This window comes from Aethalodelphis obliquidens, unplaced genomic scaffold (assembly GCF_003676395.1).
Source record: "Aethalodelphis obliquidens isolate GAN/ISIS:26980383/991018 unplaced genomic scaffold, ASM367639v1 scaffold1, whole genome shotgun sequence".
NCBI lineage: Eukaryota > Metazoa > Chordata > Mammalia > Artiodactyla > Delphinidae > Aethalodelphis > Aethalodelphis obliquidens.
The window spans coordinates 105,411,635-105,436,417 of record NW_020837945.1 but is presented as its reverse complement, the minus strand read 5'-3'; the positions used below and the strand labels follow the sequence as shown (position 1 = coordinate 105,436,417).

The following is a 24,783-nucleotide window of genomic DNA, read 5'->3' as shown; positions in this document are numbered from 1 at the left end:
GCCTCCCCTTTTTCCCTGCCGGCCCTGCCCACCACGTGCTCACGCCCACTCACGTGAGCGTAACCCTGCTTGACCTGCCGCGGCGTCACGTGAGTAACTGCGGTCACGTGAGCACTGTTTTCGCTGGGCTCTGGCAGCGGCTTCCTCCCGGAGTTGCAGTCGCTGTCGTCTCTCGGTCTCCCGTTAGCCCGATGGAGGAGGAGGAGGAGGAAGTGAGAGCGCTGCTGCCCGGCGGCCCCGACGAGGCCGGCAGAGGCGCCCCCGTTACACCCCCTGCCCCCGGGGCGCTGCCAGCCCTCTGCAACCCCAGTCGCCTGGCGCACCGGCTTTTGGTGCTGTTGCTGATGTGCTTCCTTGGTTTCGGTGAGCCGGCTGGCCTGGTGGGGTGGGGTTGATAATAAGGAATTCCCGACTTTCTCTCGGAGCTGCACTGAGCTCCTAGGTGCCACGCGGCCTCAGGGAAGCTTCTTGCTTCAGCTCCTGGGCTTCCCTTCTTTAACTTTCGCGACCCCACCCAAGCCTGTGGACATTGCTAGCTATTCAGCGTCCCGAAGGTGGGGGTCAGGGGACTGAGCTGGGCGAGTTTCGTCCCACTCCTTTGCTTCCAAGAAGTCCCAAAGGCTAGCAGCTTGGGCCCTGGGGCCACAGATACGAAGAAATTCCTAGATCGTCAGGGTTCCTCTCATGACACTATTTTTAATCCTTTTTTTTAAAAAAATATATTGGAGTGTAGTTGCTTTACAATGTTGTATTCGTTTCTGCCGTACAGAGAAGTGAATCAGTTATACGTATGCATATATCCACTCTTTTTAAGATTTCCTACCCGTTTAGGTCACGACAGATCACTGAGTAGAGTTCCCTGTGCTATACTGTAGGTTCTCATTAGTTATCTCTTTTATTCATAGTAGTGTATATGTGTCCATCCCAATCTCCCAGTTTGTCCCACTCCCCGCTTCCCCCCTTGGTAACCCTCTCATGACACTGTTCAGAAGGAATTCAGAAAGATTTAACTGGCCCCCTCCCCCCAAAGAAACCCCACACATACTTTAAAATTTTCGATTGAATAATTCGTTGGCAGTTATTTATATGTTTCTCACCCTCTTTGGTAAAACGTATGAGTATATCTTGATGGCTTCAGTGAGTAGATGTGTACTTGTACTCCCGCTCTGCCAATGTGAAGCAGTCATAACTGGATTGGACTTGTGGTGTTTGGTTTCAGTCATGAAATTTGGTGACTCTGAAAGCAGTTTCTGGAGATAATTTTTAAAATATCTATTATATTTCAGCAACTAATTTATTCAGCAACATTCTAATGTCAGTATCAGTTTGGTATGAAACGTTTTTCATGGGCTGGCTGGAATTGGTGGAATCAACAGATTTAGGAACATGATGGTGGATTACTTTATGCTACTGCTGGAATATATAAGTAGGCATGCAGGATGCTTTGGGCTTTAGTTTCTTTGCATCTCTTTTTGTTCCCCCTCTTCTCACTTTGTGGAAAGATGGTGCCCATGCATTAGCTTTAAAGCCTGAGATTGGTATCCCTGACAGTGATTAAAGCAGGAATCATAAATTGCTGAGTTGAGGAACAAAAAACAAGAACAACACGAAACACTTAAAATACCACGTACTTAAGCAATTTATTTTTAGTAAATTTTGGTTACCTGGATGGGTTTCAGAAGCCAGAGTCATACCTTTCGAATGACAGTTTTCTTTCTTTTGAACTGGTGGCTTCTAATGTATACTTCTAGACAGAGTTCGTGGAGAAATGGAGGCAGCATTATCCTGTGCCTATAAAAAAATCTGTCGATTTTATTACTGTAAAAATAACTCTGAGTGCGTGAATGTCCAACCTCTCTCCACTTCTCTTTCTTACCCTTCAAAAGACGTTATTATTATGTTTTAATTTAACCCTTTAGAATTCTTGTTTTATTTTTCTTCATTCCTGGCACTGTATTTGCTAAATTATTTGATCTTGGGTATGCTGTTTGTAGAATTAAGAGTTCTTGTTTTAAAAACAGGTTTAATCAGAATAGTTAAACTCCATTCCTCTGCTCTCAAGATAAGTAGTGGCTTTAGGTAACATTACTAGGAAACTGCTGAGGATCTTTTTGAAATTTTTAGTGTATGTGTGTTTTGGTAGCTTTAAGGAAAATACAACGGTTTCATGAAGGCGCTAATAAAACAATAGACATACAAAACATGATGAAAGTAAGGTGGAAGAACAATTAGTTGTTGATTAACTTCTTAATCCAGGTTCCCAGTATTTGCTGTGTAATAATTTGTAAATAATTATAATTTGTAATTTGTAAATAATTTGTAAATTTATTTGTAAATATAATTTGTAAATAATTTTGTAAATAATTTGTAAATAACTTGGCATGTTTTCTGTGGATTATTTGGCTGCAATTTAGAGAATATTGGTGGACAAGGAAGTGGTCTACAAAAGGTTCCAGTGTCAGTCTTCGAACCCCTAGTATAGACATTTAAAATCAGCATTTGAGTAGTAATTGCAGCTTGAAACTTTTATATGGAAAGTATTACTACTTAGAAGAAAATTGCTTTTTCTTTTTCTAGGCAGCTATTTTTGCTATGATAATCCTGCTGCCCTTCAGACTCAGGTTAAACGGGTAAGTTGACTTTTCACCTTTGTTTCTTTTGTTGGCTCTGGAACAGGTATACTGTTGAGGCATCATCAGCTCTCAGGTTGCCCGGTCTGAAACATTGTCTAATGAATCCATTTTAATATCCATTGTCACCAAATTTGTGTGGGCAAGGAGTATTCTTGAGTTGGAATGAATGGCCACAAAAAATTCATTCATAGCACTTGTGACTTGATATCGTTTCACATCTTAGATGAGTAATTGCTATTTCTACAGTATTGCCAAAAAGTATTTTGGCAGTTTTTTGTTTGCATTTCTCTCATTGTGTAATCATTGGAATGACAAATGATTTGGTAGGATAGCATTTTGCTTTCTTAAATATGTTTTTGTTGTTATTTCATTTTTAAAATGCAGCTACTGATTCCAGAGGATTGTCCGTGTCAGTATTTTTAGTCTGGCTTTATAAAAATATATTTGGTATTTACAGTTTCTTGTGTATTTAGATTTTTTTTCCTTTGTAAGTTTTTTCACCTTTGGATAGGAAGAAATACATAGATTGGCCCTTCACATTCTAGAATGAAAGGGAAGGAAGATAGGAATTAGTGGAGGGGAGGGAAGGGATAAGCTAAGATGGCCCTTTTTCCTGTGGGTATAGAACTCCACAGCAGGTTGTACATGGTGAATAAAATGTAGAAGATACAGGCAGATGCAGACAGAAGTGGTCCCAGTAGTGGAAGAGCTGATTGATCCTGAACTCCATGAAGCCTCTGAAATGACTGCACACTCAGGAAGTTTCTCGGTGTGACCATTTTTCTGGGGTAGCAACCATAGATGTCATGAGAGTCTCAAAGCACTTAGCAACTGCAAATGATTAAGAAACGCCTGCCCTTCCAGAAAGAATGTTTTGATTTGTTAGTTGCTAAACTTAACTGGAAAAAAATAGTTTTGTTTTCTTTCCGTATAGGATATGCAGGTGAATACCACGAAATTCATGCTGCTGTATGCCTGGTATTCTTGGCCCAATGTAGTTTTGTGTTTCTTTGGTGGCTTTTTGGTAGACCGCGTATTTGGAATACGGTAAGCTTGGGAAAAATCTCACTTATGGGTAAATACGATTATTAAGAAAACACAGAACTAGATTAAGTATTTCTGGAAAGAACTGAATAAACTTGTGTATTGACTGTGATAATCTGCATTAGTTTTTGTGTGTGTGTGATTTTTATATCTCCGGAATTTTTAAAAAAAATAAATTTATTTATTTTTGGCTGCGTTGGGTCTTTGTTGCTGCGTGGGCTTTCTAGTTGTGGCGAGCGGGGGCTACTCTTCGTTGTGGTGTGTGGGCTTCTCATTGTGGTGGCTTCTCTTGTTGCTGAGCATGGGCTCTAGGCACGTGGGCTTCAGTAGTTGTGGCGCACGGGCTTAGTTGCTCCGCGGCATGTGGGATCTTCCCCGACCATGGATCAAACCCACGTTCCCTGCATTTGCAGGTGGATTCTTAACCACTGCACCACCAGGGAAGCCCCTGGAATTGGCTTTTGAAACTTGGTTGGTATTTCAGTTAAGGTAAATGCTGCTCAGGGAATGTGGTAGCTCAGTTATCTAAAGGTAAATTATGCCCTCACTTGGAATCAGCAAACCAGAGTCTGAGTCCTTTTGCTGCCACTTACTCAACTTCCTAGCTCTTTTGAGCTGTTCCTAGCTTCCTGATCTTCGGTTTCCTCATTGATAAAATGTGGATAGTAATTCCTGTCTTGCAAGGTGGTTATAAGGATTGAGAGAGGTGGAAGGACAGTATTTGGCACGTAGTTAGTGTTTACCTCTCCCAGCCCTAATGAGATTTTCTCTTTTGGCTTTCTTTAGGCATCAAACTTTTTGTGGCCACTCCTCTTAGCTGAGGAAGGCATACATTATAAGCTCTGTCAGTTTTCATCCTAATGATTGATTGTGTGTGTGCTGTTAGTGGAGACTTTAGCAGGGAGGTAGTCTGGGAATATTTTCGGAAGGCAGGGGGCAAAATGACGAGGGGTTTTCCAACCATGTTTGGTGGAAAAGAATTGAAGAAACTGTAAGTGTTTAAATTTGGGGACTAACTTTTAAACATTTTGAAGAGGGTATAAAGGAGGACTTAAATTTAATTTGCTTGGTCTAAAGGGGCAGAATAAGTTTGAAATTCAGGGAGCCAGATTCCACTTAGTATGATGGAAACTTTGCTTGATCAGGGTGACAGGTGGGGCTGTGAGGTGCCTTGGGACCACAGTGAGTTTTCCAGTGCTAGAGAACATTCAGGAGACTCTGGTATGACCGTTTCACAAGGATCTTTGGAGGGATTTGAGTTTCCGAAGAATGGTTTACTCATATGATCTTTAAGAACTCTCCTGGTACTGGTATTTTATTACTCTGGGGAAACATTAATGAGCTATTCAGAGTGTGGGATACTAGAGTAGGCACATTTATAAGTGTATTAGCATGGTTGCTATTTTTCCTTTTAAAGATAGTTTTTAGTTATCAAGAATTATAACCACTTAAAATTACTTAATCTAGGATTCCTTGGAGTCAATCCTAAACTCAATAAAAATTTTATAAAGAATATCCATTTTTAAATGGGAACCCTGGGAACTTCTTGAAGATTATTTAATAAGTTGTGTTTAAGATATGATAATGGCTTAAACAAGCATATGCCATCACTAAAGCCTCTGGAATCTCCTTGGAAGTCAAGACTTCTGTAGGTCACCATGCAGCCTAGGAAGGCTGCTGACTTCAGAGGCCGCTCCCTTTCTCTGGAGGGAATGCAGAGGGGTCAGAGAAACCCAAGAAGGACTCGGTGATATACTCTTCCTTCATTCTCTCTCTTTCTCTAACAGATGGGGCACCATTATTTTTAGTTGCTTTGTTTGCGTTGGACAGGTAAGAAAAGACAAAACGTTCATTGATTCATTGTGACAGTGACTCTTGAATTCTTGTCTCATTCCACCAGCAAAGATGTGTTTAGTGAATGCCTGACTTAATTAAGCAGGGCTCACAAATGCCCGTGTAACGTAATGCATAGTAATGCATTTTAAGCCTTGAGACAGATGAACCTTGATACTTAAATTTCACAGATTTACTAAGAAGGAATATTAAAATCATTGTAGAGGTTGTGTTTCATCGTAAGTCACTTATTTCTCTTAGATTCCTTGAATTTACTTTTTCTTTGATCTTACGTTATATTCTACATTACAGGTTGTTTTTGCTCTGGGTGGAATATTTAATGCTTTTTGGCTGATGGAATTTGGAAGGTTTGTGTTTGGGTAAGTTATGCATGATTTCACTTATCCCAACATATTACTGTTTTAGTGTTCATCTGTCAATTTATTAAAGATTTACAAAAAGATATATTATTATATCTTCTGGAGAATTACTTCAAATCCTTGAAATCTAGCTATATTTGTAAGATTGTTCAATGGTTGTCTTAATTTTCCCTTAAAGTAAGCAACAATTTTGAGGGGTCACAGTTAACTCTGTGTAGGGTTTGAATATTAAATAGTTCTCCAGAAATGATATTTTTCTCAAGTGTTTTGCTTTTCTGTAGTATTGAAGACTGTGATTTAAACCTCATTTAGAAAAGCATAGACCATCATTTTCTAGGTTGGTGATTAATGGACATTTTGCTGCTTCTTAGCGGGTATGTGTAGGTCCTTTTGAACCGTGTTGAAGAGGCTTGAAGGAGTAAATTACCAGAAGACAAACTGCTCTTAATGAATTTCAGTGTCTGTTCAGTAAACCCATTCTGAGTTCAGCCTTGGGCTTCCTGCCCAGAGGGATGCAGATGACATAACTTACTCATGCTTTTTACAGGTACAAGTGACATGTAGACATAGGTGACACACCCCCAAAAGTGCTCTAAGTGAGAGAGAAGGAAAAAAAAAGTATATAAACATATGAAAGGGATTCAGAGATGGAAGTGTGGTCAGAAATGGCCTCGTGGATGAAGTGGGCCTTGACATCAGTATAGGATTTGGATTAGTAGAAGAGGGGAGATATTTTTGGACGAGGACAGTGATGAGGAGGACTCAGTGCTAGGATGCAGGGGAGAGGAAGCTCCTACGTAAAGGTCAATGTGTAGAACTTACAGAAGGAGAATTAAAATCCGGGAAGTAGGAGAATGTCGAATATGGAAGGTACTGGCCTGAAAAGTGTGAATTTTTGTGTTTTCACAAGTACGGACCGCTCTCCCCACATGAGCATTTTATATAGCATAGATGGTGATGTGGTAGCTCAAACTCCTTTTATTGCTGGTCGTGGTTGTCATTGCAGTGTATTAAATTACCCACACTGAGTATAAAACATCCCTTACCTTGTGGGCTTTGTGGGTCAGGAATTTGGACAGGGTACAGTGTGCACAGTGTGTCTGGAGCCTGAGCTGGGATGACTTGAAGGCTGGCACTGCTGGCTGGAGCACCTAAACAGGGCCTCTCTTGGCTTTCACATAGTGTGGCGAACTCAGGGTAGTTGGACTTCTTACAAGGTGGCTCAGGGTTCTAAGTGTGAATGTTTGAATGGAAAGGCAGATCTCACCTTTTATAACCCAGCCTTGGGATCACACAACCCTGCCTCCACCACATTCTACTGGTTGAAGCAATCACAAGCCCACTTAGATTCAGGGGACGGGACATAGACCCCACCTCTTGACGGGAGGGGTGTCAAAATTTTACACCTGCTGCTTTGTTAACTGGCGTATTTCTTTAAAAACTGTGACTTTTCTTTCCTTATTCTAGGATTGGTGGGGAGTCCTTAGCAGTTGCCCAGAATACATATGCTGTGAGTTGGTTTAAAGGCAAAGAATTAAACTTGGTGTTTGGACTCCAGCTTAGCATGGCTAGAATTGTAAGTATGACACAGATAATGAAGCCAAATGGGAAGCAAAAGATTGAATGTTGTAGTTATCTCTTAAAGATTACAGAATGAAATGTGTTTGTGTATAAGTTAGGTATTGATTTTTTATATATTTTTCTAGACCATAGTATACCATTTACCTGACCTTTTTAAAAAATATATATTTATTTATTTATTTATTTTTGGCTGTGTTGGGTCTTCATTTCTGTGCGAGGGCTTTCTCTAGTTGTGGCAAGCGGGCACCACTCTTCATTGCAGCGCGCGGGCCTCTCACTATCGCGGCCTCCCTTGTTGGGGAGCACAGGCTCCGGACGCGCAGGCTCAGCGTCCATGGCTCACGGGCCCAGTCGCTCCGCGGCATGTGGGATCTTCCCGGACCAGGGCTTGAACCCGAGTCTCCTGCATTGGCAGGCAGATTCTCAACCACTGTGCCACCAGGGAAACCCCCATTTACCTGACTTTAATTAAGGCATTTCTAACCTTATTTCACTTAGGAAACAGTCTAAAATGGCTAATTGAGCATTTGTTAGTTCAGAGAACCTGAGCATGGGGATGGATCGTATAGATTTTGTTGTCTAATTTCTTTACCCATTTTCGGCGTTCCTGCAATGAAAGTCTTTACATATGGTCATCCAGGTTCTGCTCGCACATTTCTAGTGATTAGAAGCTCGCTGTGTGATGGGACAGCTCATCTACTGCAATTAACTCTGTGAAGCTCAGTCTCCCGTAGAGATGAGATCTGCCTGTACAAGTAGCTTTTAGTGATTGTTCCGACTTTTGCCCTCTAGTGAGTGTTTATTTTCTCTGCTGTGCAGCAGCACTTTGCTTATGAAGACAACTCTGAAGGTCTTGGTCAGACATGCTCATTTCCTGTGCTTGTCTAAGCCATGTGGCATGGGTTTCAGCTCCCTGACCGTGGCGCTCCCGCCTCTCTGGACTTCATCACAGGTGGCCAGTACTCCTCAGCAGCATTTGGAACCTGGAAGTGATCGTGGTGTTTCATGATAGGGGATCTGGTAGAGGGTACGCAGGGGAACAACATTATGCTATTATAAATGCAACCTGGAAGGTGTTTTGACCATCCCAAACCCTGTTAGGTTTTTTCCTTCATGAGCTCCTGTGAATAGAGGTTTTTAAAAAGATCCTTGCCATTAAAAATCAAGGTTTTAAAGACTGTAAGTGGCATGAAAATGCTTGGAACATAGTCTTGAGGGAAGAAATCCAATACAAAAAAACCCAGTACAAATGAAATATTTTAATGTAATATTTCATCTTATGAAATATATAACACGTACATATGTCATACATATATAACATTTCTATATTTTTGTACATGTAGGCTCTTTCTAATTTTCCAGTATTATAAATAGAGCTGTTGTGCAACACTCCAGAACTTGTCTGCATCTCTGATTATTTCCTGAGGCTAGCTTGCTAGGAATGGAATTATCACTGAGTCAGAGGGTTTGTTAGGGTTTTTTAAGACTGTTGAGACATATTTCCACGTTTTCCTCTCAGAGATGTTTACATCTCCATCTGTGAGATATGAGAGGATCCTTTTTATTGTAGCTTTGATAGTACTTTAAAAAAGTCATTTTGGGCTTCCCTGGTGGCGCAGTGGTTGAGAGTCCGCCTGCTGATGCAGGGGACACGGGTTCGTGCCCCGGTCTGGGAAGATCCCACATGCCGCGGAGTGGCTGGGCCCGTGAGCCATGGCCGCTGAGCCTGCGCGTCCGCAGCCTGTGCTCCGCAGCAGGAGAGGCCACAACAGTGAGAGGCCCGCGTACCGCAAAAAAAAAAAAAAAAGTCATTTTATTAATTTGATAGGAAACACCTAAACATTATTTTAATTTGTAATTCTTTGATAACTAGTGTGGTTTTCCACATTTTCTAAATTTTATCCATAAGGACATTCCTGGTACTTCCTTATGTATCTTGTGCAAGTCAAGACATGTCTGTGGCAGCTGGTGGATCTCATCATCTAATAACTTCTAAAAGAAGGAAATAGGAGCAGTTGAGCAAGACTCATTCTCAGTGACGCCATTGTGGTTACTAACGATCTTCACGTTCTTTTCTGTGTGGTCACAAACTAGTTATAATCCATTCAACTGCGTCCCCAGGAGCCCTAAGTTTCTAGAACGGAATCTCAGGGGCTTCTAGGATGTGGGGTGGAGGTTATGGGAATGGTGGGGGGGCCTGAGGAGGAGGTGGCAGGAGCCAGATCTCAGGCAGCCACCTCTCCGTCAGCCAGGGTGGCTCGGCTCTGATCTGGTTGGTGTATTGAGGGTCCTTGTGAGAGGCACGCAGGAGACCAAAGGACTCCATTACAGAGTTGCTGGGGTAGATGGAGGTTCAGTCTTTTTTGTGCTTCTCTTGGCCCTGCACATACTCAGAATGATCATAGAGGTTTTGGCTTTACCTTGCCGTGAGTTTTTTGTCGGCTGAACTGTGAGTTTGTCTGATTTTAGACCCTTGGACTGTTATCATTCAGGCAGTGGACTTTTCACTTTTCTTATTATTCCTGTCTTAGCTGGAGGTTGGAAGTCCAGCACTCTTTTGATTTTCCTCTGTAATTTGTTACTTTTAAAAACTCCTTATTTCAACAAATATTTATTGAGTACTTGCTAAGCCAGGTCATGTTAGGCATTTTAGAATTAAAGGGTTATTGAGGCAATATGTCTTTGAGGGGCTTGTATTTTTGCTGATGTTGAGGAACGTTTCCAGCAGTTCTCCATTTATAACCTTATTCAGAGGAGCATCTGAATAATGCCACTGGCTAACATTTTGTGAGAAATAGCCACATGCGATTTGCTGCTGTATTTGCTGTGGGAACGTGGTTGAGGACATGTTTATTTCTCAGTCCCCTTATCGGTAGCGTTAGCACAGTTGACACTCCCCTTTCCTTGATTTCTTCTCTTGGCTTCTAGGACTCCACAGTCTCATAGTTTTCCTCTTGCCCTTCTGTCTGCTCCTTCTACCTCTTTTGCTGGTTCCACCTCAGTCTTCTCAACCTGTAAATGTGGGTTTGGTCATTGGACACCCTCTCATTTCTTTTGACGCTCACTTCCTTGGTAATCTTATCTAGTTTTGAAGTTTTAAATAGTGTGTCTTTGCTCCTGAAGTTATATCGTCCAGGCCTTTCCGCTGAATTCCACACCCGTATTTGCAGCTTCCTCCTTGACATTTCCACTTGGATGTCTAGTAGGCACATCAAACTCAACACAGCCAAAGCCCAGCCCTTAATGTTTCACCTACTGTCCTCCAAACCAGCTCATGCTGAAGTTTTCTCATCTTCAGTTATGAGCAACTCTGTTCTTCCAGGTGCTCGGGCAAAAACTTTGATGTCACCCTGAACCACTCTGTACCCCCATCCCTAACCCCACACTCTCCACGTATTTTCCGTTGGCAAATCCTGGTAGCTCTACCACCGGAGTATGTCCGTATTCCGACCACTTCCCACTGTGCCCACTGCCAGTCTCCCCAGTCCAAGACCTATCGTTTCTGTTCTGCATTATTGCAGCCGCCCCCAGCCGATGTCCTTGCTTCTGCACCGTCCTCACTTACAGTCTGCTTTGGATATAGCAGCCAGAGTGAGTCTCTTAAAACGTAAGGGATTGTGCCACTTCTCTGCTCAGAACCCCAATGGCTTCCCGTCTCACGCAGAGTAAAAGCCAGAAGTTCTTATTACCAATAGCTAGCTTTCCCATCAGTTCCTCTCTGGGGACCTCGTCTCATCCTCTCCCTTCTTCATTGACACTGTTCTAGTCTCTACGCTCCTTGCCGGGCAGCCTCCCTCTCGGGGCCTGTGCCCTGGCTATTCCTTCTGCCTGGAGTGCTGTGCTGTTCTTCCGGGTAGCCTCCCAGCTTCCTTCAAGTTCTTAACCCAGAGTCACATTCTCAGCAAGGTCTCAACCCCTTTTTATTCTCCTTCTATGCTTTATTTTTATTTATTTATTTTTTGCGGTACGCGGGCCTCTCACTGTTGTGGCCTCTCCCACCGCGGAGCACAGGCTGCGGACGCGCAGGCTCAGCGGCCATGGCTCACGGGCCCAGCCGCTCCGCGGCATGTGGGATCTTCCCGGACCGGGGCATGAACCCGCGTCCCCTGCATCGGCAGGGGGACTCTCAACCACTGTGCCACCAGGGAAGCCCCTATGCTTTATCTTTTTTCCTTATTTTTTAGAAGCACTCATTGCTGTTTCATATACTGTATATTTTACCTTTTCTACCCCACTAAAATGGGGTTGCTCTCTATGAGAGCTGGAAATTTTTCTGTTCTTTATTTTATTCCCAGTAACTAGAACAGTGACAGGCATGTAATCAGGGTTCAATAACTGCTGAATGAAAGAATAAATGAATGAGGGTAGTACTATTACTGTCTTCTAAAGGATGATCAGAGGATGATTTTTTTTTTTCAGATGTCAGGATCAGGAAAAGCTGTGCTTTTTATGAGCCAAAGTTTATTTTTGTCTTGGGTACCCTGTGAATTTTATAACTTGTGTTTCATTTTTGTTTAGGCTACTAGGAAGATCTAGATGTACTGTGCTGTTTTGAATGCTAGCATTTTCTATAAATTGGCATTTTTGTGTGGTAATCTTATCTGTGGCTTTATCCTAGGTTGTTAGCTCTTTCCTTGTAGTGTTTTTTTTAAAAATTATCTGTTGTTTAATCTGAACCCTATTAAACCTATTTCTCTAAGCTAACTGACATCCTTTTTTTCTGAGCAAGACAGATAGAAATGAAAATTATGTTGATTTTTTTTTTTTTTCCTTTTCTTTCAGGGAAGTACAGTAAACATGAACCTCATGGGATGGCTGTATTCTAAGGTTGAAGCTTCGTTGGGTTCTGCTGGTCACACAACCCTTGGGGTCACACTTATTATCGGTTAGTGAATCCTGAAGTCCCACCTTTTATCTGTCCTGAAAGCTTGTCATAGGAAATGGTGTGACAGGGAGGAAAGAACACAGGAATTGGGCTTAGATCACTTGGTTATAGTTTTGCCTGTACAGTTCACTAGTTCTTGGACCTAATTAGACACAGTGAACATATTGGCAATCATTCACCCCATTTGTATTTTTATTTCCACTTTCTTAAAATAACGATCTTGTACCACCACGTGTGTTCAGGTTTTTTTTTTTTTCCTAAATAAGGATAGATTTTTAAAAATATTTATTTATTTTATTCTTGGCCGCATCGGGTCTTAGTTGTGGTGCGTGGGCTTCTCTCTAGTTGTGGTGGGTTCCAGAGCATGCAAGCTCAGTAGTTGTGGCACATGGGCTCTCTAGTCATGGCACGTGGGTTCCAGAGCGCATGAGCTTTGTAGTTGTGGCACATGGCCTCCAGAGCGTGTGGGCTCTTTAGTTGTGACGCACGGGCTCGGTAGTTGCTGCACACGGGCTTAGTTGCCCTGCCAGGGATTGAACCTGAGTCCCTTGCATTGGAAAGTGGATGCTTAACCACTGGACCACCAGGGAAGTCCCTGTGCTTTGGTTTTGTTGTGATGAGCAAATGAGAGTGTATGTGAGAACTCTGAAAACAGTCAGGGAGTTTGTACCTCTAAGGTGTTCATTAATAGGCTGTAGCAGAAGGGAGGATTGTTTCCTTTTGATCAAATTCATTTCATGCGCTTATGGAGCTTAGATTTTATAGAAGTCAGAGGTGATAGGATGTGATGGGAAATCCACCAAGTTGGGAGTCGGGAGTCTAGGTTCTGGTCCTGGCTCATTTTGGACAGGAAGTTAACCTCTGTGTCTCTTCTCTGTAAAACTGTTTTCTTCTCTGTAAAACTGTGGGTGTTGGACTAAAACTGTATAGGCTCCTTCTGACCCTAAGTTCTCTTGGCTAAAGCTGGGTTCTGCTGGTTGCTGGGTGGGTCACTGAGAAGCGCATGATGCTCTCTGGGTTTACCACCTGTGCTTCTTCTCTGAGCAGTGAATTTGTCTAACTGAGCCCCACAGGATGTGGAGAGCTGCTTGCAGAGCCCTAGGGAGACCTGTGGGTGCTGGGTTGAAGGTTCTGTGCCATCTTTTATTCCTTGTATTCCCTGGTACAGGCTCCTAAAGGGAGGACAGTGAGAGGTAATCCTAGATGGGCAACTTGTGTCTAGAGACCCCTTCTTTCTCCCCCTCCCTATTAAATCCTTTGCCACTTATAACCTCTTTCTTACTTTCAGATTCTCTTCAGTATTCCTTCCAGTTCTCTCCACAGTGGAGAATTTGAGAATTTTAGAGAATTTCAGAGCCAGAAAAGATCTGTGCCATCAGATCAAAGCCTCTGATTTTACACTTGGGAAAATTGAAGCCCAGAGAGGTTAAATTCCTTGCCCAAGATCAATCAGCTTGTTACTGCCAGACGTAGAACCCACGTCTACCGACTCTTTGCCGTTTTTCATTATTATGTCAGCCAATTAAAGATGTCATTTACTTTACTAAGCTGCTTTTTATTAAAAATTTTGAGAAGTGTACACTTTATTCACTGTTTATCCTGATTCACTTTAATGATACAAGGTCAGCATTAGTGAGTAATGCTGGATACCTGAAGGAGAGTGAGCGGGCTGTGCTGTGGGAGGATTGGGGCTGCCACAGGGTAGGAGCAAGAGTCAGACTTGGGAAGGAATCAGAGGGAACATGAGGTGATCACAGAATCAGACTTTGCTTTTGCGGTTTGTTTCCCCTGGCATCCATCAATAATTGGTGCTTAGACTGAATTAAGAAATTAGGACTAATTTGCTAGCTGGTCATCAGCTTTCTTCAGTCTATATTCTGATATAAGACTAGACTAGTTTGTTCTAGTCTTTCTCCTCTAATCTCCAACCTTCTACTGGGAAATAATATACAATAGTAATAGCGACTGCTGTTCGTTGAGTGCTTCCCAATGCACTTCCTTTCCTTCTGTCCTGATTTAGTAATTGTAGGCTTTTCATGTATGTGTCTAGATGCCATCCCTTTAAGTTGCTAAGTATTTTGCTGTTAATGTAATGTGCTACCTTTTAGGAACCTTCATTTTGGTTCTCTTTTAAAAATCTCTCTTTTTTTTTATTATAGGGGGTATAACATGTATTCTTTCACTAGTCTGTGCCTTGGCCCTTGCTTACTTGGATCAGAGAGCAGAACGAATCCTTCATAAAGAACAAGGAAAAACAGGTTAGTCTAAATGCAAGAAAAAGTTAGGCTTTTAGGAATTATGGCCTTTTTGAGATAATTTACAATGAGGTAAATTACTAATGTAGTGTTGTAAACCCAGTGAGGCTTAATACTTGTTTATTAAATCTTTTTTTTTCCACTTTAAAATTTTTTTAAATTTTATATGGGCATATAGTTTATTTAAATCTTTTATTTCCTAATCTATTTCCATTTGTCTAAATTTTTGGATACTTTTTTTTTCCCCCTTAAGCGGTTTTGGCAGAATTTACATTCTTGATTGTACTTTGTATATTTGCAAAGTGATGAGTGTTTCTGGAAGAAAGAAAGAAGGTAGATGCTAATCTTAGGTTTTGCATTTTCTGTTGTCTTTTTAGTTTATCCGAGAAACTATGTTCTAGTGATTTACTGAGACAAGTATTTTTTCACTGAATTGCAAAGGTTAATCACATGATAAAAGAAAAATAATCTTGACTTAGAAATGCAAAATTACACTGACAGCATCTTCCCTTTCTTCTGTAAGGTGAAGTTATCAAGTTAACTGACGTGAAGGACTTCTCCTTCCCCCTGTGGCTCATATTCATCATCTGCGTCGGCTATTATGTTGCTGTGTTCCCTTTCATTGGACTTGGGAAGTGAGTCTTCTCTAGCATTCTGTTTTTGTTGGCTAAATTATAATGAGAATTCAGTCACATAAATGTAATTTTTTTAAGGTATAAATTTTGCCTCTCTGTTACAGTTGATACTTTCACAGGAATTGTTTTACATCCTGGGACACAACTGATTTTCTTAGCTTAAGGTTTAGTGTTGCTTTAATACTTGTATTAGGTTTTTGAAGAAATACCTGAAACAGTTTTTAATTCATAATATTGATTTACTTTAATGCTTGATTTTGGATTTGTATTCTTTTTTCATTTCCTCTTTATTTCTTTGTTAGGAAGCCTCTTATTGAGAATGGAGACAGTGCGTTAGCTTGTAGTGACAGGGCATATCTCCATTTGTTAGGACTGCGTTTCTGCAGACTCAAATTCAGGGTTTAAATCAAATTCTTCTTTGCTTTATCTTCTACCTTCTCTCCGTTTTCACGGGCAGCTACTTAAACAGAGCAGTGTGTGAGTGTGAGTGCGTTTGTTGAGATGCATCTCTGTAATTATAACCTTTAAATTCAGGCTGTCATTTTACAGTTTGAGACAAGAACCTTATGCATTATTTAGCAAAGAACCCGTCCAGTATTGCTTTTAAGGAAAAGAAGCCATATTAATTCCTTGTAGTAATACATTTGGGTTTCTGAAAATTTGTGTGTATTGTTTGCTGTACACATAAAAGAGGAAAGAATAGGTATCGATATATTTTATTTAGCTGGTGAAGTACTTACGTAAATACTAAACCTTTAGCCAGTTGCTTGAAGATGGATACCAAATAAGGTGGGAAAACAGTATAAAGAAGGGAAAGTTGACTCAACTTATTTTTATTCAGTTTTATTTTGCCTTTATTTTTTAAAAAACAGAATAGTTCTTTCTAAAGTGTCTGTTTTTTGTCCTCTCTCTTTTTATTTTAGAGTTTTCTTTACAGAGAAATTTGGATTTTCCTCCCAGGCAGCGAGTGCTATTAACAGGTATTCCATTAATTCTGTAAGTGCTTACTGTGTGCTTATTGTGGGTCTTTAATTATAACCCGATGTTATAAGAGACAGAAAAGACGTATGTGAACTAACATCTACAGTGTGAAACAAAGTCTGTCTTGGGTCTTGATCCTGAATGGCCATCTTTGCATTAAGGGAAAACCAAAGAAGTCTTGGACCACTGTTTATATCTTTATATTTCTATTTACTGCTGACCATTTTAGAAGGATGTTAAATTAAATGAGCTAGGGTTTGCTTTACCTAATCATTGTAGGATTTAGGACTTTCTGGATTTTTAATTCTTTTTTCCTGTGATATATTATTAAATATCTTTTATATTTTCTGGACAGTATTGTATATGTAATATCAGCTCCCATGTCCCCAATATTTGGGCTTCTGGTGGATAAAACAGGAAAGAACATCATCTGGGTTCTGTGTGCAGTGGTGACCGCTCTTGCTTCCCACATGATGCTGGCCTTCACTCTGTGGAACCCTTGGATTGCTATGGTAAAGTCGCTGCGAACAGCTGGGGGGCTCAGGGCTTCAGGGAGGACTCTGTACAGCACGTATCAGAAGCCAACGCTCAGCTCTTCCGATAGTAGTGCTTGTGACAGTGGGAAAAACAATGACAATTTCAGTTTCTACAGATTAGCTATTTTTAAAGTATATAAATATTAATCATTAATGCATAAGATGTTTTTGATTTCATTTGGCCTATATAATAGTACCCTCAATGCTGCTATAGAATTTGAAATAAAATAGTCTTATAAAAGCCCAATGCTTATTAGTTCCATTTATTTTTCAGTACTTCATTAAAAGAAGTCATTCCATCATAGGTGGCAAAAACATCTGTCAACCCAGTATCCATGATTTTGCGTTCTTTTGTCTTTGACTTTTAGTAGGTCAAAAAGTAATAATGAATTCATCAAGTTTTTGTAATTGTTCTTCAGAATGTCATTTTTAAGACCATAGGCCAAAGTGCTGGCATTTCTTACCTGTTAATAAAAGAATATCTTGAACATATATATTTGTGCACTTCGTTAGAATTCTCTAGGACAGACTCCTAGAAGTAGAAATGCTAGAGCAGAGGCTTTGCACAGTTAACATTTTGATAGATACTGTGAAACCTCTCCTCTAATAACTTTCTACCCATTTATAGCTTTACCAATAATACATGAATGTGTTTGTTTTTTAGTATCCTTGCCATTGTTAGACGTTGGCATTATTTTAATTGTTCCCAATCTGATAAATGATCTTATTTTAACTTAAATCATAAGGTTTCTTCTTTAATTGAAGAAAAAGTTAGCATTAGGTGATGTTTATCAAGCAGTGGTTGTTGTTGGTCCTCCGCTTGGCTCTCCAGTTGGGTGGTGATGACCCAGAAGTAAGATAATGGACTGTTGGCATGATGTTACTTTGATTGCTTAATTTGTAATTGTTAATGAATACTGGGAAATTAGCTTGCCTGAAACATTGGTAAAGACATTTTGCAAATTAGCTTTATTTTCTTGTTTGGTCTTTGACTGCACCCTGGGCCCAGCCAGTTATGTATTCGTATAATATAAAATGGTTAAGACAGTGTTATGTGTATCTTGTCCCTAGAGGGATACTGTTAGAGAGGCCCAAGACCATTTTGTGTTGAATATGAGTTTTTAGCCTAATTATTTTGCAACACAATTTGCATGGATATTCATATATTAGTTATTATGTCACTCTTGCTAATCTGCATCGAAAGAAAATCACCTTTTGGTAAATATAAGACTTCTTTACCCTCTTCCGTATTGATTTCAATAGTGTCTCCTGGGACTCTCCTACTCATTGCTTGCCTGTGCATTGTGGCCAATGGTGGCGTTTGTAGTTCCCGAACATCAACTGGGAACTGCATATGGCTTGTAAGTGTTTGCACTGTGGATCATATAATGTCTCTCTCTGCTGTGTCAATTTAATTATCTTATAAAACTCCAGGTCTCCTGAATCTAGTCGTCTTCAGGCTTTTGGGACAGCTCTGAACCTGGAAATAACCAGAAAATCAGTTAATCTATTTGTATTATTATTGTGGCAAAAAAAATGCTCCGAGCCTCCAGCAAGAGAGCTGGAGATAAGCTACCCCATGAGAGGTCATTGCTGACGTGACCATTCCACCGCCCGTTTATCTGAGGGCCTCTCAGTGAGAAGTTGAGTTCCAATCTCTAGCACAAAAGGCCGAACAGGGAAACCACATCTCTGGTTGGTATTCACTTAGCCCTTGGATTCATTCCGCAGGAAGGCGTTGAGTTCAGACTGTACTTGCTAAGGCAAACTCTCTTGCCTTTGAGCCTAAAGTTAAGTAGTGGAAACAGTCATGGGATTAAAGAAACAAATCTAATCAGGTCATTCCTGGTTGAAAACCCTCTTAACACTGATAGTATGTGGTTTATAGATACTAATATTTATAGTGAATTGGTACTCTGTGTGTGAAGACTTTAGAATTGAAATGTTTGGTCTTTTTTAATTTCTTAAATTGTAGCATGCAGTCCATTCAGAATCTTGGGTTGGCAGTCATTTCCATCATTGCTGGCATGATATTGGATACTTGGGGATATCTGTTTTTAGAAGTTTTCTTCATTGCCTGTGTTTCTTGTAAGTGCGCCACCTGGCAACATTTAGTTTCTTTTAATATGCAGCAGAATGTTCTCATTTATACTTTTAGGTTTTTGTTGCTATTGTTCTTTTTTCCCCTTTTTTAAACCAAATCCCTAAGATGTATCATTCAGATTTGCCTAATTCTTAGCCTGTGCATCAGTTTCTCAGCTGGTGACTTTTTAGTTTTCTGAAGATTCACAGGAATTTTTCAGGAGATTCCTGTTCTTAAAGGCAGGAATGGAATCTGCTCTATATTCTGTTTTAAATATTTATGTTTTTTTAATGGTAAATGTCATGTTATGTATTTTTAATTATAATAGAAAAAAGAATGTAGTATGGATACATGTTACAATATCAGTGAACATTAAAAACATCCTTAGTGAAAAAAGCCATACAGAACAGGCCACCCAGATCCCATACTCATCTTGTCTGTTTCATAAATATTTATGGTTGTTAAAAAACACTTTCCTCTTTAGAGTGGAACCATTTGAAGGGTCCTGAGTATGTCCCTGGTGTGAATGTGTGGACATTAGTGTGGCTTAGGTGTGAGCGCTCATTGTTTATTCATTAGTCTGTTTTGAATTGGTTTTATTCTTAGTTCTGTAATTTAATTTTTACCTGTAATGATTCATTGGTTAAAAATAGGAAGCATTAGGAAACTGCCGAAAACTACAAAAATAAATCAGTATTTTTCCACTGTGTTCTCCTTACACATCAATTGTGTTCATCTGAAAAAAAAAATGTTCACATAACATATCAGATGTCTTTCATGCTTCGATAAATTGTGTTTAAAATGGCAAGCCCGAATAATGATTTTATCTGACTTCATTTTCATTTACAGGAATAAAGACTGTCTATACTTGAGGTGTGGTATTTGCAGATGATTGCTTATGAATAATAGCCTGAATGCATTTTATTATCTCATAATTTTAGAAATTAGCATATCAAATTTTAAAAATATATTCTTAAATAGTGGGCCATATATGAATTCATAGTACTAGGTTGTGAAAGTGTTTTTGTCTATTTTTGATGCTGCAACGTGTGGTTTAATCTCAGTCAATGGTTCCTTATAAATTTGGTTCTCAAACCAAACACCACTCCATTTAAAAAGGTTTTTGTTGAGGTATTAAAGTAAGTTAAGTGTGCCACACTTGTTAAAGTGAAAAGCCAAGTACCTGACTTTCTGAGGCCTTTACTGGTCTGGGTTTCTGGGAGTTTAATGACCACATTTTAATATTTGGTTAATTTGTAAAATGAACATGGTGTTTTCAGACCTAAAACCCCCAAAGGATTACTTCTATTTGGCTCTCTGTAAAAACATAAACAGTCTAGCAGCTGGCAGGGTTTTGGAAAAGTGCTGGGAACTACCAGCATTACAAAGGGAGAGGAAAGAGAAATGATCTGTGGGTGGGTTGGCCCCTTCTCCTGGGGGCAGAGGGGTCTCAGTTTCTCTTTTTCTGTCCCTGCCATCCCTGGGCTCAGGTTTTAAAAATATATTTCTCATGGAGAAAATGGTGTGTAACTTAGTGCTTTTTGGAAAATAATATGAAGAGTGTTTTCATTTTTAAATGCTAGTTAATAAAGATTTGATTTTCTAAGCTTTACTTTGTAATTATGATTACATAGGAATCATTGGGAAAAAGTACATGTTTTTAAGGACCTTATGTTTTTTTCATTTCCAGTCTCACTTTTATCTGTGCTCTTACTCTACTTGGTGAATCGTGCCCAAGGTAAGTAGAAGTTCAGGTATTTTCTTCTTAAACCACAGTGGATCATCATTTTTTAAAATTTAATTTAATTTAATTTATTTTTGGCTGCATTGGGTCTTTGCTGCTGCACGCAGGCTTTCTCTAGTTGCGGCGAGCGGGGGCTACTCTTTGTTGTGGTGTGTGGGCTTCTCATTGTGGTGGCTTCTCTTGTTGTGGAGCATGGACTCTAGGTGTGTGGGCTTCAGTAGTTGCAGCACACAGGCTCAGTAGCTGTGGCTCGCGGGCTCTAGAGTGCAGGCTCAGTAGTTGTGGCACACGGGCGTAGTTGCCCCATGGCATGTGGGATCTTCCTGGACCAAGGCTCAAACCTGTGTCCCCTGCATTGGCAGGCAGATTCTTAACCTCTGCGCCACCAGGGAAGCCCACAGTGGATCATCCTGTGGGGCTCCTGGATTGTCTCCATCCAGGAGAGGCTTTATTTCATGTAATAACATTCTGTTCATAGTGATGAAACACATTTTACTTCATAGCATATAATTATGTATTTTGGACCTTCCCATATATTAAAATCATTGTCATGTTCTTTCTGGCCAGTTCAATTTAAGTTTTGTAATATAACATTTTAGATGTTCTTTTTATATTAGCAGAAGGTCATATTTGTATGACTTCTAAAAAAATAACCTAAAGCCCTTCCTATGTTATCGTCTTATATTTTTAAAAAATGAGAAGTAAACATATTTATAGCTGCAGTTTGCATTTTAAGGTTGAAAGTGTTTAATATAGAATGAGAAATTATAGATTTTTTTCATTTGCTAATATCTACTACATTTGTTTTTGCTTTTTTTGTTATTTATAAGATTTTGATATTACCTTTATTAATTTTTCTAAACTGGCTTGGCCCTAAGGGTTGTCATGTATTTAGAAGAATGAATACATATGCTGTTTAAATAATTTTAGGTCATTTACTTTAATGCCTCTTAATTTTCACTATTATTGAATATTGATACAGTGTCCCAAAGAACAAAACCTCGAGCAATACATAAGTCCAAAATTTTTTTAAAAATGCTAACATTAAGGAGTGATTATTTGTATCATATAATGATTCTTAAGAAACATTTTTTCCCCCTTGGGAAGTTTCCAGGAGATAAACTATTTCTTTCTCACCTTCCATAGCCTCTTCTGTTACTTAAAGGCATTTGTATCTGTGTGTGTACACATGTGCATGTTTGAATTTTACTTACGATAGTTGTGTTGAAAAGATTCAATGCTTATTTGTATTTTAGGTGGGAACCTAAATTATTCTGCAAGACAAAGGGAAGAAATAAAACTTTCTCATGCAGAGTAAGTATTGAAAGAAAGAAAATTTGTCTTTATTATGAAAATCTTAAAACAGTAGCATTTTATTTCAAGATATTGGGTTTAGACATTTAAGAAATTAGTCTTTTTCTTAAGTTTTGAGAGCCAGCAATTATCTCCGGAACTATTATAACATAATTTTTCTTTGTGTTAGAAAAATTTTAAAGGGAGGATATCAAAGGTTAAAATGAAGGGGATAAAGAACAAATTGGGCTTTAACTTGCCTTCTGAGAGGAGAGAGAGAGAGACCTGCAGTATTTGTAATTTATTGGAGGAAAGGTCTTTGTCCTGACTTCCTGTGCTGGGCTCACCCTTCCATTCTTTCTCGTATTTTCTTTTTCTTAACTAGTTGAGATAATCTTTTATTTTCTCCTGGTACTAACATGCCATTATGTGTTCTCTGACTCACTTGGAACAGATTAAAGTATCTAGTGTGGGGTTTAAGTTAAATTAATTTTTTCCATGAGTGCATGCTAAAGCATAGTAGTGATTCTATTTCTTTCGTTATTTCTAGTTTTTTAGACCTTGTATTTTTTATGATTTAAAAAATTTATTTGTAAATATATACCACCTGACTGTAAGTTTTATGAATTTTGAGTAGGTTAAAATCTGGTAGAACAAGGCTGTGTTTTCTGGGGCTTGATTCTTGGACATCTCAAATTCCCTTTTCACATAGTAATTCTACTATAAACAAATGTTGTTAAAATCATGTTTAAGAAGGATTTGTGAAGTCAGAGATACTCAACATGCCATGTGTTAAGTAAACAAAAGGTAAAAATGCAAATACAATATCCCAATTTTATTCAAGAAAAAGTATGTAGGTATGTATATTTCTTAAATCCATTACTTATATATAATAGAAAAAATGCTGAAAGAAAAATCCCCAATATTAACAATTCCATTTGAATGGTAGGGTTAGAAGAGTTTATTTTTTTCTTGGCGTTTCTATATTTTCCAAATTTTCTAAGTCGATCCTCTATTACTTTTATGATCAAGAGGAATGAAAAGATTATCCAGCAAAATGTGTAACTTAATATTTGGCACTGCATGTTTTATAGTGGTTATGATTTTCATTTTGTAATAATGGGGTTTCATGGTTTTTTCCCTCCCTTTTTTGATAATGTATTGCATTGTGTTTTGCAGGTGAGAAGTTTAAATGACCGTGTCATGCGAATGGGCTGCACACATCATTGGTTTGAAAACCTCCATTTTGTTTTTTCTTTTAATTTAGAGTTTAGTCGTTAGGAAAAATAATGGTCTGGAGAATTATTATATTTATATTTTGAATATATCTATTTTAAAGTATAGCTGTGAGGACTATTTTAGCCTGTGTCTTTTGTATTGCTGAAGAATTCTGCTTTGGAATAGGCTCATCAATGATGAAGTTTAGAAAATTGCATCTGGTACATGCAGGTGATTTTGAGTAAGGACAGTAAATAATGGAAATCTTTGGATCTTGTATTGAGATAATTTTCACAAAGTGTATCTTAGGGATATGGCCTTTAATCTTAAAGCAAAAAAAAAAAGTTTTGGGGGATTAGAAAGGATATTTTATATAGAATAAACAATGGCATTTTAATAGGCATTCCCTTTTGTAATGGGGAATATTTGAAAGGTATTTTTATGAAGTCTCATTTCCACAAATAGCGGATTGTGTTCTGCTCTCTTTAGTTACCAGAGGTTGCTGAGCAGTGACCCTTTTGAGCTTCTTTATTTCTCTGTTACTGAGAACCCTGATCCCTTAGGGACATAATTTTGTGGTACAAACTTTCTGTACGGTTTTTCTTATAGTCCAATTAATTACTAAAAAACGTCCTGTAAATTATGATAATTGCATATCTACAAGGATAAATAAAAACACTGCAAAAGGAATACTTGAAGTCTTTTAACTTTTTATTTAAAAAAAATATTAAAACACTGATTTTAACTCTTATTTATGTGGAAAATTATCTCTATAAGAAAATCTAAGTTGGAATAAAGAGAATTTGACTAATGACAGTCATTGAAAGATTATGGGAGTAGTTTTTTTCTCCAGACTAGGATCTTGAGTAACATTTATGTTTTTTGCATTAAATAAAATACAGATATGAAATTTTTCTGACAAACTTAAACACTTTTTAGTTGACTTAGTTTTGTCATATTACGTATTAAAGTCAAGGAATTTATGTGTTTTGCTTTCTGTGGACATGCAGATATTTTAGACAGCAACTATTGTATGTATTTAGCTGATTATAGTGTTTGAAAGTACGTGGCCTAACATTGTAAGTTTAAAAGTTCTAGAGCATCTTGAAAGTGCATTCCTTATTCAGGGTAAGTTGATTTACATCCATTTTTCTGGTTTAGAGTTTCTTGTGTCATCATTCAGTTGTTAGTTCTCTAGGCTTTGACTGCCGTATGACTGTTCTGGCCCATGGCTATTGAAATTTGGCCTTACCAGCTGGGAAAAGTTTGCTGCTGTGGAGGGCTTGTGTGGTCTGGCCCTGCCTTACTCTTTTCACTATCTCTCTCTGCCTCAGCTACAGTGAGCTGCTTACATTTTTTCAAATTGGTCATGTTCCTTCCCTTCTCAGGGGCTTTGTCCATGCTGCTCCCTTTGCTTAGAATATTTTATCCAGGGTTCTCTGCAACCTGGTTTCACAGGATTTACAACAGAAAACTTTAGGTCCAACTCAGAACCATTCTTCCTGTGGAAGCTCTTCCGGACCCTTCAGGCTCTATCAGTTTCTTCTAAAATTCCTGTGATCTTTGAAAAACCCTGAACTTTTCCTTCTAAGCTTACCTCTGCTTATAATGAAGAATTTGTGATGAGGTATGTGGGGTCTCTGTCTCTTCCTTTAAGTTGTAAGCTCCATGAGGGCAGGAAC

At 39.1% G+C, this 24,783-nt stretch overlaps 1 protein-coding gene across 5 annotated transcripts; it reads left to right on the top strand.

Moving 5' to 3' along the window:
- The first annotated feature begins 111 nt into the window (after window positions 1-111).
- MFSD1 (major facilitator superfamily domain containing 1) lies at window positions 112-23,794 on the top strand. 5 transcript variants are annotated; one of them, XM_027113120.1, is made up of 16 exons: window positions 112-363; window positions 2,578-2,630; window positions 3,568-3,680; window positions 5,465-5,507; window positions 5,823-5,890; window positions 7,358-7,466; window positions 12,254-12,356; window positions 14,516-14,614; window positions 15,135-15,246; window positions 16,170-16,226; window positions 16,583-16,739; window positions 18,027-18,124; window positions 18,739-18,851; window positions 20,537-20,584; window positions 21,847-21,904; window positions 23,063-23,794. In XM_027113120.1, exons 1-16 carry the CDS (start codon window positions 192-194, stop codon window positions 23,064-23,066), a joined length of 1,407 nt encoding a protein of 468 aa, XP_026968921.1. In that variant the 5' UTR covers window positions 112-191; the 3' UTR covers window positions 23,067-23,794. The 5 variants fall into 5 exon arrangements, with proteins under 5 accessions (XP_026968921.1, XP_026968925.1, XP_026968943.1 ...); XM_027113124.1 differs by lacking the exon at window positions 18,739-18,851 and having other exon boundaries at window positions 127-363; window positions 23,063-23,793; XM_027113137.1 differs by lacking the exon at window positions 3,568-3,680 and having other exon boundaries at window positions 252-363; window positions 23,063-23,793.
- Window positions 23,795-24,783: the final 989 nt, after the last annotated feature.